Here is an 18,732-nt window from a genome sequence, read left to right on the forward strand (position 1 = left end):
GGCATGGCATGGGAAAATGGACTAGCCCTAGACATGATGTTAACAAAAAAGGCCTCTATGCCATAAAAGCTCATCACTATTGTACATTCATTCCCAATTATATGGTTCCTGATGGCACTACTGCAAAGGATTTTCAGGGATTAACTACTCTCCAATAACTCAGCTCACTTTATTTTATTTATTCAGGAATACATTTATTTAGGAATAAATGATTCTTTTTCTAATCTTATGTATGGAATGATGGTTTGGAAAGTGGAAAAGGGAAATGACATTAGTCCTAGACATTATGAATACATGTGAAAAATATAAACAAAATGTACTTTTTTCTATCAAAGGGTTGAATAAAACAAACCACTAAAAATTGTAAATTGCAGAATTGTGAATTCCTCCAGGGTCAGTACTTCACGAAATTAAAAATATATGCTCAAGTTCATTTCTTCCTAGAAACTGCACTATTCTTGTGCCAATGATACTGAGCTCTGACCACTCACAATAAGGCACAGGATCCTTTGCAGTAGGAGTAAAAACCTATTGGGACCCCTACTGGGTAGGTTTCCTTGCTTGATTTAGCATGGCCTTCTGCAGAAATAGAACTTTTGACTTTCCAAAATATATTGGATTATGTGGTCATTTTCTTGAGACTCCAGATGCATTTTCAGCCCTTCTCCTCCTGCCTCCTCACACACACCTTTTTACAGCCTTCCAGCATAAAGACACTATTCCATGGTAATACTGACAAATAGTTTTTGCTCCTATGTCCCTATGCAAGGGACTCGGATGTCTGCTAGTTCTAGTGGTTATAGATGGAAGCATTTCCCACTGAAACAGAAAGGGCATCAAAGGTAGCTATTGTCTTCATAGAACACACTTTTTCTCACTTTGGGCTCCCCTAGTCCCTTCAATCTGATAATGTCCTTGCTTTCATTTCCAATATCACTCAGAGCATAAGTGTAGCTCTCAAAATTAAGTATTATCTCCATGCAGCCTATAAGAAATGTACCTCATATTTGTATCCAAAATAAACTCATTTCCTTAGAAGTGAAGATTGTGTTTTGCATCAACTATTTTTGGTGTCCAATGAGGAGCTCCAAGGACAACCTTGGAGTTGTTACTTGAATTAGCACCATGGACCCCCATCTGCCCCTTGTGGCCAAACATCTGGCATTGCCTTCCCAATTGGTTATGGAGAGTTCTTAAGGGTTCAGACCTCCCTTGAACAGTTGGAACAGTATTTTGATCTAAAATAAATTTGCTCAGCCTGTAGATATATAAATCATCCATGTACTGAGGGAGGTTACTCCCAGGGAGAAGTTTATCAAGGAACACATAGTTTAGTTTCATTTTGTTGCTGCAATAAAACCTGACCAAAAGCAAACAGAGATTGTTTGTCTTATACTTCTAAGTCACAGTCCATCATCAAGGGAAGTTAGGGCATGAAGTCAAGCCAGGAATTCAAGGTTGAAACTTGGAGGCAAGTACCATGGAGGAACATGGAATGATGCTTGCTGGCTCACTCTGATATCTTTCCTATACAACTCAGACCCATTTGCTCAGGGATGGTGCCACTCATAGAAGTCTGGGACCACCTGTACTAATTTATAAGATAACCCCTCACAGACATGTCCACAGGACAATCTGATCTAGGCAGTTCCTTAATGGAAGCTTTCCTCTCTGATTACTCCAGGTTGGGTCAAGTTGACAAAGTTAACTAAGATAAGTATTTACCTAGGGCATATCCAAAAAGGTGGGGGCTATTACAAAAGCCCTAGCATAACACAATCCAGGAAAGCTGTTGAATAAACCAGATGGATGCAAATAGAAATTGAGAATCCAAGTGGGTAGAAATCTAAAAGAAAACATCCTTAATGTCTAATGTGAACAAAGAAGTGTTAGAGGGCATCTGACCCAAGAAAGTGCAGGATGGGAAAACATAGGGTGGATTAGAACCTTAGACCCTGAGCTCTTTTATAGGATCCATCTGCCTTTTAAAAAATTGTTATGGAAGGGGTGTTGTACAAAGAGCTACATGGACTCAGTAGCTCAGTAACCAGGAGTTAATCAATGAGCAGCAGTAAATCTTCTAATGCCTTGGGACTTTAAGAGTATGGGGACTTCAGGGAAACTGATTAACGTCCTTAAGAGTAATTGTGACTGAAATGGCTGTTAATGAGCGCTCAGGAATAGAGGTATCCTAAAATGTAGGAGGAGTATTTTTGGATGATGTAGCGGTCTGTACAAGAGACTATGGGGACAGTGTTGTCTGAGGCCCCAAAGTCAACTCTAGGCCATTATAGGATAGAGCATTGCAGGACAAGGATTCATAAGAATCATTGGATTATCAAAGAGACTTAAATGGGCCTGAAATTTAGACATGATATCCCTACCTAGGAGAGGAATGGGCAGCTATGCAGGCCCAGAAATGAATTAGTGAATGGATATTTGTTTATCATACATGAAGTTTTATAGTTACCCATAAAGCTTTTATGGTTTGGGAACAAAATAAAGTCATAATCCAAGGCATCTTTCAATGCACTAATGTGAACATTAGGTAGTTGACCTTACATCAAAGTTGAGAAATCTCTGCTATAGATTTCATATGTAATCTGCTGATATTCTTAGCTTTTGAGTTAGTGGTAACTAGTGGCCTTTCAATATGACTCAAAAGGTTTAGAATGATAGTCTTGAGGACTGTTAGGTCAGACAAAGGACATGATTGCTTATTAAAGGAAATATAGACATCTTCAGACCATTGAGTCTTGCAATACACTGGGGAGAGTCCTTCCACTGATCTGTCAACTTGAACACATTAGGAAAACTTCATATGGCAGAAATGCTATTATTATGACATGGCAAATAGGTCAGCTTTTTTTTTAGCTTTGGAACCAGATGGCAATTTGAGTGATTAATGTGCTCTGACACTCATTTTTATATATACTAGTTTATTTATCATTTCCTTCACTGACATAAATTAAAACCCAAATTTCAAAAGACAAATTGATAAGTTGGTAAGTTTCTTTTTATTTTAATGAAAGTCCACAATCCAACCAATGAAGTAATGAAGAAACAAGGCAGAAAAGATAATAGAAGGAGCCATTTGGCCATTTTCTGTCACAGGCCACTTGAGCATTGTTGAGTCCTTGGAAAATTTAGGTAGACATCTCAAAAATCCTTGCTATAACCACAGGGAATTTTGGATTTTTTTAAGGTGAAGTAAATTCATTTTCAGATTTCAGGAAAGACTTGGATGTTTACGGGAAATGTGTAAGAAATGAAAATCATACCACTGAACAAAAACAGGATGGCCGCTAGAAATGCCACTCCCATGGCAACCCCAACTTTCTGAATATGTGGGTAAAAGGGCATATGGAAAGATGGTGGAAATGCAATCCCCTCTTTGTTCATGATGGAGAAATAATTGCACAAGACAGCAAGGAAGACAAAGCTACTTGCAATGATGTTCAGAACCGCTGAAAGGCCAAAGGCATTGTAGGTGACATTCAGTTCTTCTCTTCCTGTGTATACATTTCTAAGAGCAAAAATGGTGGCCACTTTTCCAACCAGCCAGAAAATGCTGGTGATCAGCATCAGGTGTTGAGAAACACGAATATCCAAAGGGATAAAGGTGTCATAGTAGCTGTATTGGTGACACATTCTAATATTGCTGAAGTTGTTATGGTAGTTAACGCAGGCTCTCCACACTCCCACAAAGGCCACACTAGAGTAAGAGATCATGGGTTCCTTCAAGTACCACACTCGCCACTGTGGGAGGCCCATGGAGGTGATGCAAAGAATCCATGCTATGGTGGACAAAGCAAAACCTCCTACCTGGTATTTGGAAACTTTGTTAAATTTCGTCATGATGACAGTGAACACTGGACAACTGCAAAGAAATACAAGACAACATAAGGACAGGGTCCTCAAACCTGGGACACTGTCTGTTAGGAATGATTACTGTGGCTTGACAATGACTTCTAACAGTTCCATTCTAACTCAGATACACAATGAGGTTTGGATACAGATATTCAGCCACAAAGATGATGACCAATTTGTAATATTGGGGTAGTGTCAAGTCCAGCATAACCTATGTATCAAGTTCCAGGCCAGCCAGAGTTTCATAGTGAGACTCTGTACCAAAAAACCTAATATAGAAAAGACAATAAATAGCTGGGCAGTGGTGGTGCATTTCTTTAATCCCACCACTTGGGATCTCTGTGAGTTTGAGCCCAACCTGGTTTACAAAATGAGTTCCAGGACAGCTATAACTGTTACACAGAAAAACCCTGTCTCAAAATTTTTTTTAAAAAGTCAATAAATGATGAATCAACCATTAATTAATTAATGAGAAAAGTAATAGGTAATTAATTGATTCTAGTAAACACATACAGTTTACTGCTCAGTGTACATTACCTTGAAGCAAACCAATTCACTGGGGTATTTGTCACATGTCAAAAGAGAAGACAATTTGGAACCTAAGGAAATGTTTACCAGGAAGCAAATCTAAAATGCATAGAGACCAGTAAGCATGTTTTTGTGCTTTTGCACTGTCATAGTTTTGAATATTTGTTATTTAGATATATCGTTGTTTTTCTTTCTTTTTTCCTTTTTTTTTTTTTTTTTTTTTTTTTTTGGTTTTTCAAGACAGGGTTTCTCTGTGTAGCTTTGCGCCTTTCCTGGATCTCGCTCTGTAGACCAGGCTGGCCTCGAACTCACAGAGATCCGCCTGCCTCTGCCTCCCAAGTGCTGGGATTAAAGGCGTGCGCCACCACCGCCCAGCTTCTTTTTTCCTTTTTTAAAGTTTAATTTAATTTAATTTAATTTTTGAGACAGAGTCTCACCATGTGTAAGGATTTTCTTCAGCTCATTATATGGCTCAGGTTGGTTTCATACTCAAGAAAATTCAGGTGTCTCTTGTAGCTAGAATTTTCCTGCCTGGCCCACAGTCAGGGCAAATCTCTCTCACCTGCCAGTCCCACAGCCGCTCAGACCCAACCAAGTAAACACAGAGACTTATATTGGTTACAAACTGTATGGCTGTACCAGGCTTCTTGCTAACTGTTCTTACAGCTTAAATTAATCCATTTTTATAAATCTATACCTTGCCACGTGGCTCGTGGCTTACCGGCATCTTCACATGCTGTTTGTCATCGTGGTGGCTGGCAGTGTCTCTCTGACTCAGCCTTCCACTTCCCAGCTTTATTCTCCTCCTTGTCCCACCTATACTTCCTGCCTGGCCATTGGCCAATCAGTGATTTATTTATTGACCAATCAGCAACACACTTGACATACAGACCATCCCACAGCAGTCTCTGATTCCTGAATACTTGGATTATAGGCGTATGCCACCATGCCTGGATTTCCTTAGGTTTTCTATTATTGTTTTATGGCTGCTGTTGTTGTTGTTGTTGTTGTTGTTGTTGTTGTTGTTGTTGTTGTTTGAAGTGATGTTGTTAGAACTCAGGGACTTTCATGTGCTAGATAAATGGTTGCCATCAACATCCCCCAAAGTGTGCTTTCAAGGGATTGATTTTCAGGTACTATCTATAATCATGTCCTTAGTGCCACAGAAAGAAAATGTGAGAAATGAACTGTTAGACGGAATCCAAGAGAAATCAGTTTCCTGAAGCCAACTGTCTTCTACATGAGTAGAATGTAACTCCTGGAAACAAATTTCTGAAGGCATCTCTATTTTTATTGCCTAAGAAGCAATATTTGGGGGCTGGAGAAATGTCTTAGCAGTTAAGAGCACTTACTACTCTTGCAAAGGACCTGTGTTCAGTTCTCAGCATCCACATGGTAGTTCAAAACTGTCTGTAACTCCAGTTCCAGGGATCTGATGCCTCTTTTGACCTCCTTGGGCTCCTGGGCGCGCACACACACACACACACACACACACACACACACACACACAAAATTAAAATAAATAAGTCCTAAAATATTTTAAAAGAAGCATTTAGAGGTGGCACTCACTCATAGTTCAATGCATGGCTTTCATTTCTCCCTTGACTGCTCTGCTCCATCTACCAAAGACAGTCTCAGCTTCAGCCAATGTGGGAAGATGTATCAATGCGTGTTTCGGTGGATCAGATGGTGGAGAGATGAAGCCAAATAATGGTGGTGCGGTGGTGAAAAATACTCTTGAAGGATACTTCTCCTGACAACCAAAAGGATTAGTTCAAATATGAGAAATGGGGAGAGGAGATGCCACCATGTTCCTGAGACCTGCCCTAGACAGAAAGGTCAAAACACACAGTCTAACAACCTTAAAGACTGATAAATGATAGGTGTGGGTTCAGAAGAATGAAGGATAAATGGGAGAAGATATCCAGTTTAGTCTATGGAGATCACAGGGTTCTGGAGGTTCTAGTGGCAGTATCATAGACAGGAGCACAAAGTGAAAGAGTGTGGCATACTGGTTCCTAAAGTCCTATATAATGGCCAAAACAATCCTGGCAGGGACCATATTAATAGTTATCATTATTGCTGGGTGGCAGTGGCCCACACATTTAATCCCAGCACTCAAGAGGCAGAGGCAGGTATATTACTGTGAGTTCAAGGCCATCCTGGTCTACAGAGTGAGTTTCAGAACAGCCAAGGCTACACTGAGAAACTCTATCTCAAACGCCCCCCAAATTATCATTATCTTTGAATGGATAGTCCTGAACAAACTATTTTTTGGCAGAGGAGATTGAAGCTTAAACTCACAGAGATCCACTGGACTCTGCCTCCCAAGTGCTGTGATTAAAACCATATGCCACTACCCTCAGCATAATGAATACATTCTTTTCACTATGATTTGTTTGATCTGAGTTGCGACCTTATTATGTAGACCATGCTGGCTTCAAACTCAGTATGTAGCCCATACTGTACTTAAACTGGAGTGACTGGCCTCAAATTCATTGTGAGACAGACTAGACCTGCAGTGATGTTCCTCGTGCTTTGGCCTGAACCTGGGTACCATGTTGCATTTATGAGAATAATATTTAGAAGACAATGAACACTAATGCCTGAATTAAATTTCTGAGCTTCCTTAGCTGTCAAAGGATGAGTGAAATTAAGACTGCACACTCCATCCCTAGTGTACAAACTCCCACCAGAGAAGTCATTTTTTCCTCAATTGACATCAACAGACTCAACAAATTAGCTCTTTATTCTAGGTCCATCTCTACTGTCAAAACTCTAAAAAAAATCAAAAGTTCCAGGGATTAAATGCCCACTTAAGTGGTAAAGAGAAGTGAGGGAATTCAGACAGTCCACAGGAACAGAAGATGGGATACCACCCTGCACCCTGTGTGAATGGGGAAGCATGGTAGAAGAGCCAGGAGAACTGCTAAGAATATGGTAGTATTAAGGATGATATCACAAAAATAAGAGGAATTCTGTGTGGTTTTTTAATGTATATAGGAAGACCGTTTATGGGAAGAGGTCTTTTCCAAGTAATGAGGATACCCAAGTTGCACAGGTTGTGTAGCAGAGAATCACTCAAGGAGGCAGGAGTGGGGTCAAAGAAAGCAGTCATAGGATTAATCTAACCATCATAATGAACTGTTGTGGAATATTATTTTAAAATGTGTTACATTTGTTTATGCTGTGGAACATTTGTTTTATTGATGCAAAGATGTATTGTGGCCTCAAGGACCTAGGCCCTGGGACACAGCCAGTCCGTGGGAACACCCACCCATCTCTGCCCCAGTTGCCAGACAGCAGAGAAAACTCCTGCAGGCAGACTCCCCCACCAAAACACCTCATCTGACCATGCAATCTATAAGATCCATGCCCTACCTCAATACCCATCTGCCTGCTTACCCTGGTAACTCTAAGCAAGTGAAAGACCTGTATTACAACAACTTTAAGTCTCTGAAGAAAGAAATTGAAGAAGATATCAGAAAATGGAAAGATCTTCCATAACTCATGGATAGGTAGAATTAACATAGTAAAAATGGCAATCTTACCAAAAGCAATCTACAGATTGAATGCAATCCCCATGAAAATCCTAACACAATTATTCACAGACCTGGAAAGAACAATACTCAACTTCATTTGGAAAAACAGAAAACCCAGGATAGTTGAAAGAATCCTGTACAATAAAGCCACTTCTGGAGGTACCACTATCCCTGACCTGAAGCTCTACTATAGAGCTATAGTAATAAAAACAGCTTGGTATTGGCATAAAAACTGATATGTGGACCAATGGAATCGAATTGAAGATTCTGACATTAACCCACACTACTATGAACACCTGATTTTTGGCAAAGAAGCCAAAACTGTACAATGTAAAAAAGAAGGAATCTTCAACAAATGATGCTGAAATAACTGGATGTCAACATGTAGAAGATTGCAAATAGATCCATATCTATTGCCATGCACAAAACTCAAGCCCAAGTGAATCAAATACCTCAATATAAAACCAGTAACACTGAACCTGATAGAAGGTAAAGTAGGAAGTAGTCTTGAATGCATTGGCACAGGAGACTACTTCCTAAATGTAACACCAGCAACACAGACACTGAGAGCAACAATTAATAAATGGGGCCACCTGAAACTGAAAAGCTTCTGTAAGGCAAAGGACACAGTAAATAAGACAAAACAACAGCCTACAGAATGGGAAAAGATTTTCACAAACCCCATATCTGACAGAGGGCTGCTCTCCAAAATATATAAAGAACTCAAGAAACTAGACATCAAAATACCTAACAATCCAATTTTTAAAAATGGGCTATAGAGCTAAACAGAGAAATATCAAAGGAAGAATTTCAAATGGCCTAAAGACACTTAAGGAATTGCTCAGCATCCTTAGTCATCAGGGAAATGTAAATCAAAACGACTCTGAGATGTCATCTTATACCTGTCAGAATGGCAAAGATCAAAAGCACTGCAGACAGCTTATGTTGGAGAGGATGTGGAGCAAGGGGAACACTCCTCCACTGTTAGTGGGAGTGCAAACTTGTACAGCTACTTTGGAAATCAGTGTGGTGGTTTCTCAGAAAATTGGGAATCAGTCTTCCTCAAAACCCAGATATACCACTCCTGGGCATATACCCAAGGAATGCTCAATCATACCAGAAGGACACATGCTCAACTATGCTCATAGCAGCATTATTCACAAGAGCCAGAACCTGGAAACAACCTAGATGCCTCTCAACTGAAGAATGGATGAAGAAAATGTGGTACATATACACAATGGAGTACTACTCAGCAGTAAAAAAACAATGACATCATAAAATTTGCAGGCAAATGGATAGAACTAGAAAATATCATCCTGAGTGAGGTAACCAGACTCAGGTTTCCTAGTGAGATCTGAGTTTGCTTTACCCAGCAGGACTGCATAAAGGGATGGATTGACCACATGCATGGTTACCAGGTGTTTGGAAGGTTCTACACTTGACTATCCTGGGGGGAGGTCTTTTGCTCCACCCCTTGGCATTCCTATTTAAAAAAAAAAAAACGCCGTTAGAAGAGACAGAAGGGACAAGTGGATAAGGAACCAGGCCCTCCCAAGGTTATCCTGTGTTTCTGTCTTTCTCCCTTCTATATTTCTATCTAAATCTCTTATCTCTCACTCCTCAAGAGTACCCTGGGAGAAAAGGTGGGGGCAGGTCCCCCACAAATAACATCGTGAACAGAGACAGAGAATTGGCAAAAGGGGTATTAGGGGTGTTACGGGTATAAGGAGGCATGCTGATAAGGAAGTAAAAAATAAAGGTGATGGTATTTTATTCTTGGGAGTGAAAGTTAGGCAGTGGAATGCTGGAGTTGAAAAGTGAGGCTGCAGTGTATATTTCTCCCTATCTAGGTTTCTTTCTTTCTTTCTCTCTCTCTCTCTCTCTCTCTCTCTCTCTCTCTCTCTCTCTCTCTCTCTCTTTCTCTTAATTTCTATCTATAGGAAAATATTGTAAGAAGAAATTTAGAATATAGTTTAAGAAAAAAATTAGGATAAGATAAGCAACAAGACAGAGGAACTATGTCCTTGATTTTCCAACTATGAGACTATGAATGCAAACTCCTGGGAGAAATCAGAGAAAAAAAAATCTATCAAAGATGAAAAAAATGGACAGAAAAAGATTCCTATGGAAGCTTTTGGACTATGAACAGCTTAGCTTTAAGTTCTGAGAGGCAGAGGAAAGAATTTTCCCTGAGGTGGATATGGATGAAACAAAATTCTCTGTTCTGCTGGCAAACACCATTACAACACCGTACCATCAGAATTAGTTTCCATTTGGCCATGAAGTCAAGGAGAACAGAGGTTTTAGGAAAATTTTAATAATCTCTCTCTAAAAAAACTAAAAGCTTTTCAGGTCTTTGTTTCTCAGATTTTTTTTCCTTTCTATAAAGGCAAAAATTAGATTCACCTAAAAATAGCATCAGTTTGGGAAAAATCACTTGCAATTGCTCTAGAAACATACAAAAAAACTTTTGGAATATGGCAAATCCTCTATTCATAGTTCTGCCTCTCCTTCCAACTAGTATTAGAAAAACGGCATCCAGAATCCCCTGGGGCTAGAGCCTAGCCATAGATGCTTGGGAGAGTGCAGGTGGAGAGCCTTGAAGAGCCCCTAATTGTGAATCCACAAGACAGGTGGTGTGGGACCTGGGGAGGGGTTGCTGGCATGGAGGAAGCAATGAAGCTGAGCTTCAGCTACAGCATCAGGGACTCTGTATCTGGGGGAGGAGATAAGCCAGGACAAGACAAAGATCTATCCGGGAGGAAATCTCTCTTGAAAAGGCTGAATAGACTTTTAAGTATTTTCATTTTCTTTCACTGACCCAGTAAGATGGGAGACAAGTGCCGATCCATAAGTGCATGCGTGCAGACACGTCCCACTCTGGAGACAATATCACGTGAAGGAAATACACTTATTAATGCCAGTTCAGGGAGAACAGAAACCTCCTGTGATGAAAGAAAAAGCTCATTTGATCTTGGTTTTCAATACAAAAACAATCCATAGAAATGGAAATGGGAGTGCAGCATACTCGAAAGGCAGCATGGGAAACATAGTCTGAAACATCATTCATAACCACAGGACGATATGGAGAAAGGCAATATGGGAAATGTAGTTTTTCAGCTCAAAATGGTGATGCTGCCACAAACTCTGTTTTGTTTTGTTTTGTTTTTTCAGCTCAAAATGCAGTTTCTTTTCCAAGCAATGTTAGAAAGCTTAGTCCTACCTCCTGAGAACTAAGAACAGGTGAACAGCTTGCCTCTCAGGATATAATTAAAAATGCTAATACTGTTTATCAACAAGTCACTTTGAAACCCTTAAGAAAGCAAAGGAAAGAAGTCTGTACACTGGAAAATTGCTTTAAATATGGAAAAAACTTACAGGCAAATAAAGAAGTTCTTTGCCTCTTGAAAAGCAGCCTGCAGTGAGTGATTCATTTTCAAATCTAATGGGGGGAACAAGGAAGCATGTATTCAGAAAGGTATGGCTGCTTTGTTGATGGGGACCAAATTCCAGGAAATCTAGCTGTCTTACAAAATAGAGTCACTTCACTTGAAAGTTCCCTATGAGAAAACAATGCTAAAATAGGATGCTTGCTTAGTGAATGCACTGATGTTTGTGAGAAGCTAGTGAATGAAGTGAAAATACTAAATGATGAAAACAAATAAAACAACACACCTATGTTCTTAACTCTTTGGGACAGTAGCAGCTTCTGTGAACAAATAAACTTGTTAGAACCATTGGACTAATAAAAAATCTATCAAAAACAAGGCATCCTTAAAAGAGCTCATGGTAATCTTAAAAGGCAGCTTTAAAAAATTAAAAAGGGGAAATCGTACCCTCAGAAACTTGCTGGCTGTCTGAGCATTTGGTGAGGAGTGTAGAACAGAGGAATGTCAGCTCCAAAGACATTCTTCCAGAGAAACTGGAGTGAAAACAGCTGAACCAATGTTCCTGATATTGAGGTTCAATCCTGCAGTCTGGGGAAAGCAGAAGACTAAGGGGTCCCCAGACTGCTGAGGAGTTTGGGACAAAGGTTTTGTGAAAGGAAACAGAGCTCAGAGCCACACTGCTTTTGTTTGACTAGCAGAAAATCAATGCAGGCTCCTTTGAGATGGTGCTTAATAGCTGCACAGGAAGTTTTTCTAAAAGCTTTATGGCAGCTCAATATGGTAATTTCACCCTTGCCCTGAGGCAAGGCTTCTTGGTAGAGCAAAAGTTCTGCTGTAGCTGACTGAAGTTTCAGCAATGTTTATCTGAATTGTGGCACTCAGAGGAACTGCAATGAGTTAGGTGAAGTGACAGCCTCCAACTGGCAACTGTCTGTGCTGTATGGAACAGTTGGAAGGGCCAGTGGGAAAGGTGGCTTTGGGGAGTGGCATTGTCCCAAGTGTTACAGCCCCATAGCAAGAGCACTCACTAAATCCCAGAGTTGAGGGAGTTGGATACAACTATTTTAGAGCTATTGACGAATTAGGATCTTGTTTCCAACTGTCATGGGAACTTTAAAAATGTTATCAAAACTGACTATGAACTTCAGAAACAAAGCAGTTTTGAGTTCACCTGCAATTTTAACTGTGGTGATTCTCAATTCATGTGCTTTGTCTTATTGGAAGAAAATGTAAATAGTTCTGTGAAGAGATCTGTTTTAGATATTTGTTAAGGTTTGCAAGGTAGTCCTATAGAGAGCTTGCTTTTGAATGTAAGTTTGTAAGAAGTGTAAATACGTATAGTAAATAGTCATGCTAGTTGTAGATATGTATAGTAATGTTCATACTAGAATTATGTTGGTATTAATGAACCAGGGTTTGATGAAGCTAAGAGAATCTTTAAGTTTGATACAGTTTATTGGATGTAGTTTGCATCAGGAGTTTATTGATTTGTAAGAGGGCTTGGCACAGCTAAGGCTGCTATAGACATCTCAAGGCCCATTCAAAAAGAACATTCCATCTTGGTCATCTTCTACTCCTTTACTAGGGGGTGTGGAAGCCTAGGGATCGCTGGGTTATTCAAACTACTTGCAAGCTCCTGAGTCAGAGTTGAGGTAAGCTCTGTACCCCCTACTGCCAGAGGCTGGTAGTCAGAGATGGGTAACATTCTTCTTGTTAGCTGCCAACCTAAGACACAAGTATGCTTGATGGAAAGTATATTTACATGACAAGTAAGGTTTGTCTAACTGAAGAAGATGACCTAAGACAGACACAGTACATCTGAGGGGCCTGGGGGCCCTTTAGAAAATTAAGAAGAGGGACCTGTGGGAACCCATAGAGGTTTCCTAGTGAGATCTGAGTTTGCTTTACCTAGAAGGACTGCATAAAGGGATGGATTGACCACATGCATGGTTACCAGGTGTTTGGAAGGGTCTGCACGTGGATGTGCAGTGTGCTTTGATCTGGCAAGAGGGAGGTCTTTTGCTCCACCCCTTGGCAGTCCTATAAAAATCCCTTTAGAAGAAACAGAAGGGGCCAATAGATAAGGATCCAGGCCCTCCTGAGACTAGCCTGTATTTTTGTCTTTCTCTCTCCCTTCTGTATTTCTATCTAAATCTCTTATCCCTCACTCCTCAAGAGTACCCTGGGGCAAAAGGTGGGGGCAGATTCCCCCTAAGTCACTGGGCCACATTTCCTGACCATTTGCTCAAATTCAAATAGAGAACATAAGACAGAAATGTAGCAACAGAGTGAGGAAGGAATGACATAGAAAGACAGAGAGACACTCAGACATAGAGCCAGGAGGCAGAGAATGGTGTTAATGCATGGCATCATGACAGAGAATAGACCATACTACATATCACTAGCCTGGATGAAGGTCCCCACTCAAAATTCAAAGCATAGATTCTACAGAGCTTGTTCTGTTTTTCACATTATTGTGATGTTGAGAAATAAATCATTAAATTGAACCATCATAACTCAAGCTTCAGTATTGCTCAACTTCCCATAGATCAAAATACTTGAGAGAACAACTTAAAAAGGAATGATTTAGTTTGGGTCAGATTTCAGAGATTTGAGTCTATTGTCCTTGGTTTTGTGGATTCCACAAGGGCAGGAGCCAGATATCTCTCTATGATGAGAGCAGGCAACAGAGGCTACCCACCTCAGAGAGGATAGGTATCAGAGACAGAAGGGACCAGGAATAAGGTAAAATTTTCAGAGATATGCATGCTGGTATCTACTGCTATCTATGTCCTAACTACTTAAGTGTTAAGAATATCCCACAACATTGTCACCAGCTTGGGACCAAATATTTAACACATGAGCCTTTTGGGAGTCAGATCACATCAAAATATAATATCACCACAGAAGATCAAACACTGTGTGATTGCACTAAGAAGATCCCTGGTATTGTCAACTACACAGAGACAGAAAGCAGAATGGTAGTTACTAAGAGCTGGGGCAGTCAGAAATGGGAGATGACATTTAATGAGGACAGCATTTCTGTTGGGAAAGATGGGCAGTGGTAGCCACTCCATGGCACTGTAAATATATTTATAGCCACAAATCTGTATACTTAGACATGTCAGTGATCAATTGTGACATGTATATTTTGCCATATTGCTTAGAATATACACCAAAAATGGATGGAGCCTCTACTAACCAGCAATGCTGTCTTCACGTGAACCAGTGACCAGCTCTATGACAAAACAAGCAGCTGTCTCGGCCTGCAGGGATGATGACACAGCTCTCTTAATATATCCTTTGATGTCCTTTGTTGCTAGCAACACAACTGGCCTGTTTTATAGTTCTGAGAATTCTACTATGTCATCAAATTCCAACCCTCACAGATCCCATCTATATGTTTCCAGCCATTAATATATGAATATCATGATACTATTTGGGAACACATTGTAGCACTGACTTTGCTTTCTTTTGTCACATATTAATTCCCATCCACACCCGTTTTGCAGCATGGGTTGTATATACTAGTGGCCCTTTCTACTCATGACCAAGTAGACCCATTTGAGTAATTCAGACCTGTCTGACATCCTTTTCTTAATTCCTTCCCTTTGAGGCATAGTTTCTCACCCCAGTCTTAGAAAAGTCATTGCCATATTTAGATGTAGGTGACAGCAGAGATATCAACATACTAGGAAAGATCCTGGTTAATTCATCAGAGATGTGCACAAAGATCCAGGTGTGTGGAATACCCAATGAGGTTATAACTGCAACAAAAGGGGAAAACCTCCTAAAACACATTGATTGATGAAGCACATGTGGTAACCATTGTAGATCCTCACAGTGGAATACTACACAGCCACACCAATTATGTTGAATTATATTGAAGGAAACGTCACAACACTACTTACTAAAATAAGAATTTCAAAAAGCTATCATTTGCCTAAATCCTATTTCTATTTGAAAAAAAGGAAAAGTAAGAGATGGAGGCAGAAAATGATTTCAGAGAGGGAAGGAAAGGATGGAATTGGTAGCAATGTGGCATTTTCCTTATCTTTTTCTTGTTTTTGAGACGGTTTCACTATGTAGCCCATGGTCAACATGAACTTCTAATTCTCTAACCTCTAATCCCAGAGGCCTCAGATTTCAGGCATATGCCACCTGGAATCTAATATAGTGACTGTGTCTGACTGTAAGATTGAAAAATGCTTATTATTTTTTTAATATTTTGTTATATATCAATCTGTATTTCTATACTGACTAATGGTTGTATAGACCATTAGTTTAGAAACAGAAAAACAACACTGGTATGAATTTTCCTTCAGTATGTAGACCATTATGTAAAGGTTCAGACAGGCACAGATACCCCAGACAGATTCCCTGAAAGCAAGAAAGGCAACTAACTATATGCAGAATTTAGAGACAATGTCTGCACAAGGCCTGGGTTCCAAGCACATTACCATATTCACTCATATCAAAACAGCTCATCTCTGCCGGGCGGTGGTGGTGCACACCTTTAATCCCAGCACTCAGGAGGCAGAAGCAGGCAGATCTCTGTGAGTTCGAGGCCAACCTGGTCTACAAGGTGAGTTCCAGGAAACCCTGCCTCGAAAAACTTAAAAAAAAAAAACCGGCTCATCTCCAATTGAGAGAACATGCTCAGTAGGTTGACAGTGCTGAGTCACTTGCTCAGGCCATGCAACTGTGAAGTGAAAGGTACTTTGTACCAGGTAGTTTCTCAGGGTTTGAATGTGTTTGCACTTGGCAATGTGATTTGCTTAAGCCAATAGAAGATTTCGAGGTATGAAATGATCAATGCTATGACAAGCATTTTTATGACTGGATTGGTGCTCTGTTTTACCTGCTAAGGGTATGCCTAATTCACATGATTGCTTCCAGCAACAAGATGAGGATCACAAGGTAAAGAGTACAGTCTGTACCAGCTGCTGGACCTATAAACTCATGAGTTAAGTAAATACCTTGTATTCTGCGTTGCTGAGAATTTATAATTGTTACATATCATAGATTTAGACAGTTAACCAATAGAAGCTGTGCCTGACACCATTGTTGGACTGCAAATTATAAATATATTATCAATAGCAGAGATTGCTCAAATAATTTAAGAATCTCCCTTATAATGAGACTCTTCTTCCTCCTTCTTCTCCTCCTTCTCCTCCCCCTCCTCCTCCCCTTCTTTCCCTTCTTCCTTTTCTCCTCCTCTTCCTTTCCCCATCCCCCTATTTTACCCCCCACCTCTGCTCCTCTTTCTACACTGCATCTTATTGTATAGCCCAGGCTGGTTCTGAACTCTCATAATACTCTTCTAGTATTTCAGGTGTGTGCTAACATGCCTGGCTTAGGTTATTTTTTGGTGGGAAAAGAATAAGCAGGTTAATAGCTTGGCTTAAAGTAAAAACAAAATTTTTCATAGGAGGTTTGTGGACATTTAGCACCACCTTTTCTAATGTGACCCATGTTCCATGTTCATAGGAAGGACTGAACACATGGAAGGAAGAGGAGGCTGTGGTGGCAGCAAGTTGCGAGTAGTTTCACTGAACAGGAATCAACACTTTTGCAAAGGTTTTCATCCAACAAGTATTGGTAAGCTGTCAACAAGGCCATTTGTGTTCTTCAATGCTGAAGCTTGTGAGCCTTGACTCAACTGATTTGAGGGCATTATCAATCTTTACCAAAGCCTCTGACACCAGGATCCTCTGGCTCAAGAAGTATGGATTTTAGTACTTCAAGACAACATGAGCCCATGTACATACATGAATGCATGTTTCAGGAAGGCTGTGGTTACTGCAGAGAAAAGGGAAATCTCTGCATCTACTGAAAGCTCAGGAGAAAATGAGAAGCAAAGAACAAAGACTCTAGTGATAGATAAACTTCAGGTCTTCTGGGGGACTTCCTTACTGTTCTCCATGTATTTGGTTACATAAACCTCTTTTGAGAACTACACGCAAGGATCTATACGCATTAAAAAGTCGGTTGCAACCAAGCCCTTGGTGGCTGAACATTTTTCATGTGCTTCCGTGGGTATATCCTGTTTGACAAAGTATCTCATCAAATCTTTTGCCCACTTGTTAAATTGAGCTGTTTGTTTTCTTACTTGGGTTTTTGGGAGTTCTTTTTATGCCAGGCAACAAAGCACTTATCAGATGCATGTAGTCATGAAGAAGGTGTGATAGTGCATGTCTATGATCCCAGCACTCAGAAGGTGGAGGCAGGAAGATCAGAAGATCAAGACTATCCTTGTCTACACAGGAAGATTGAAGTGAAGCTAAGGCTACATGAGACCCTTCTTACTAAAACAAGCAAACAAATCAGACACATGGCCTTAAAATGTTTTCTCACAGTTTCTGTTTTGTCAACTGGAAATTAACAGCATGGCAGTGTTTTCCTGATGGGTAAGACTCTACTTAGCATCTTCCATTTCAATTGATTAGAAGAACACAGAAATTGAATCTCTGTTTCAAATGTAGGTGCTAGTCAGTCCACAGAACCTTTGACAAACCAGTGTGCTGATTAGTTTTATGTCAACTTGACGCAGCATAGAGTCATCTGAGAAGAGGGAACCTCAATTGAGAAAAAGCCTGTAGGCAAGCCTGTAGGGCATTTTATTGGTCAATGATTGATGTGGAAGGGCCCAGCCCATGAAGGGGGTGCTGCCCCTGGGCTAGTAGCCTTAAGTTGCATAAGAAAGCAGACTGAGCAAGTCATGAGAAGGAGCAGGCCTAAGCAGCATCCCTCATGGGCACTGCATTTGTTCCTGCCTCCAGGGTCCTTTCTTGAGTTCCTGCCCTGACTTCCCTAGATAGTGAACTACAAATTGTAAGTCAAAATAACGATGCCCCATGCTGCTTTTTGTTTTAGCAGAACAATAGAAAAGTAACCAATACACACAAGAAGGGGATCTTATGATCTTATGTGTGCTTACGTGTGCTTGTGTGTCATGGTAATAGCAGAGAGATAAAAAGAGAAAAGTCAAGAACTATGATACAGGATCAGATGCACAAAATGATATTTCAAAGAAGGTAACTTCAAAATATTCCATTTGACTCAAAAAACCAAGAACTAGTGAGAACATTATTACTGGACATACCTCTTATTGTGGTTTGGTTTTGAGACTGGCCAAGAACTTGCTCTGTAGACTAGGCTGGCCTCAAACTCATGGAGATCCAACTACATCAGCCTCCTGAGTACTGGGATTAAAGGCATGTGCCACCACAACTGGCACTGGACATGCTTTAAGCCAAGTAATGTTACTTAACTGGAAAATATTATTTAACCTGTGACAAGAAAAAAAAACACTATCTGTTTATTTTGAGTGTGTTTCAAAACAACATGCATATAAAGTTTCAAAACAACATGCATATAAGCTATTTAGTGATTTTAATCCT

At 40.2% G+C, this 18,732-nt stretch overlaps 2 protein-coding genes across 2 annotated transcripts in view; both read right to left on the reverse strand.

Annotated features, from left to right (window-relative positions):
* LOC131898808 (uncharacterized) overlaps window positions 1-18,732 on the reverse strand; it is a 398,643-nt gene that overhangs the window by 242,965 nt on the left and 136,946 nt on the right. The window lies entirely within an intron of this gene.
* Window positions 3,020-14,655, reverse strand: LOC131898807 (claudin-34-like). Its single transcript, XM_059250004.1, has 3 exons — window positions 14,532-14,655; window positions 5,968-6,151; window positions 3,020-3,880 (listed from the first exon to the last, which is right to left on the reverse strand). Exons 2-3 carry the CDS (start codon window positions 6,015-6,017, stop codon window positions 3,223-3,225), a joined length of 708 nt encoding a protein of 235 aa, XP_059105987.1. The 5' UTR covers window positions 6,018-6,151; window positions 14,532-14,655; the 3' UTR covers window positions 3,020-3,222.

The sequence above is a fragment of the Peromyscus eremicus genome, chromosome X (assembly GCF_949786415.1).
Source record: "Peromyscus eremicus chromosome X, PerEre_H2_v1, whole genome shotgun sequence".
Taxonomy (NCBI): domain Eukaryota; kingdom Metazoa; phylum Chordata; class Mammalia; order Rodentia; family Cricetidae; genus Peromyscus; species Peromyscus eremicus.

Bases quoted from the DNA above. Each gene is read 5' to 3' on its own strand.
- LOC131898807 (XM_059250004.1), bottom strand. From the start codon at position 6,017: ATGGAGCAGAGCAGTCAAGGGAGAAATGAAAGCCATGCATTGAACTAT. The intron at 3,881-5,967 runs GTGAGTGCCACC...ATTTCTTTGCAG, and splicing joins AGCCATGCATTGAACTATGA to TTGTCCAGTGTTCACTGTCA.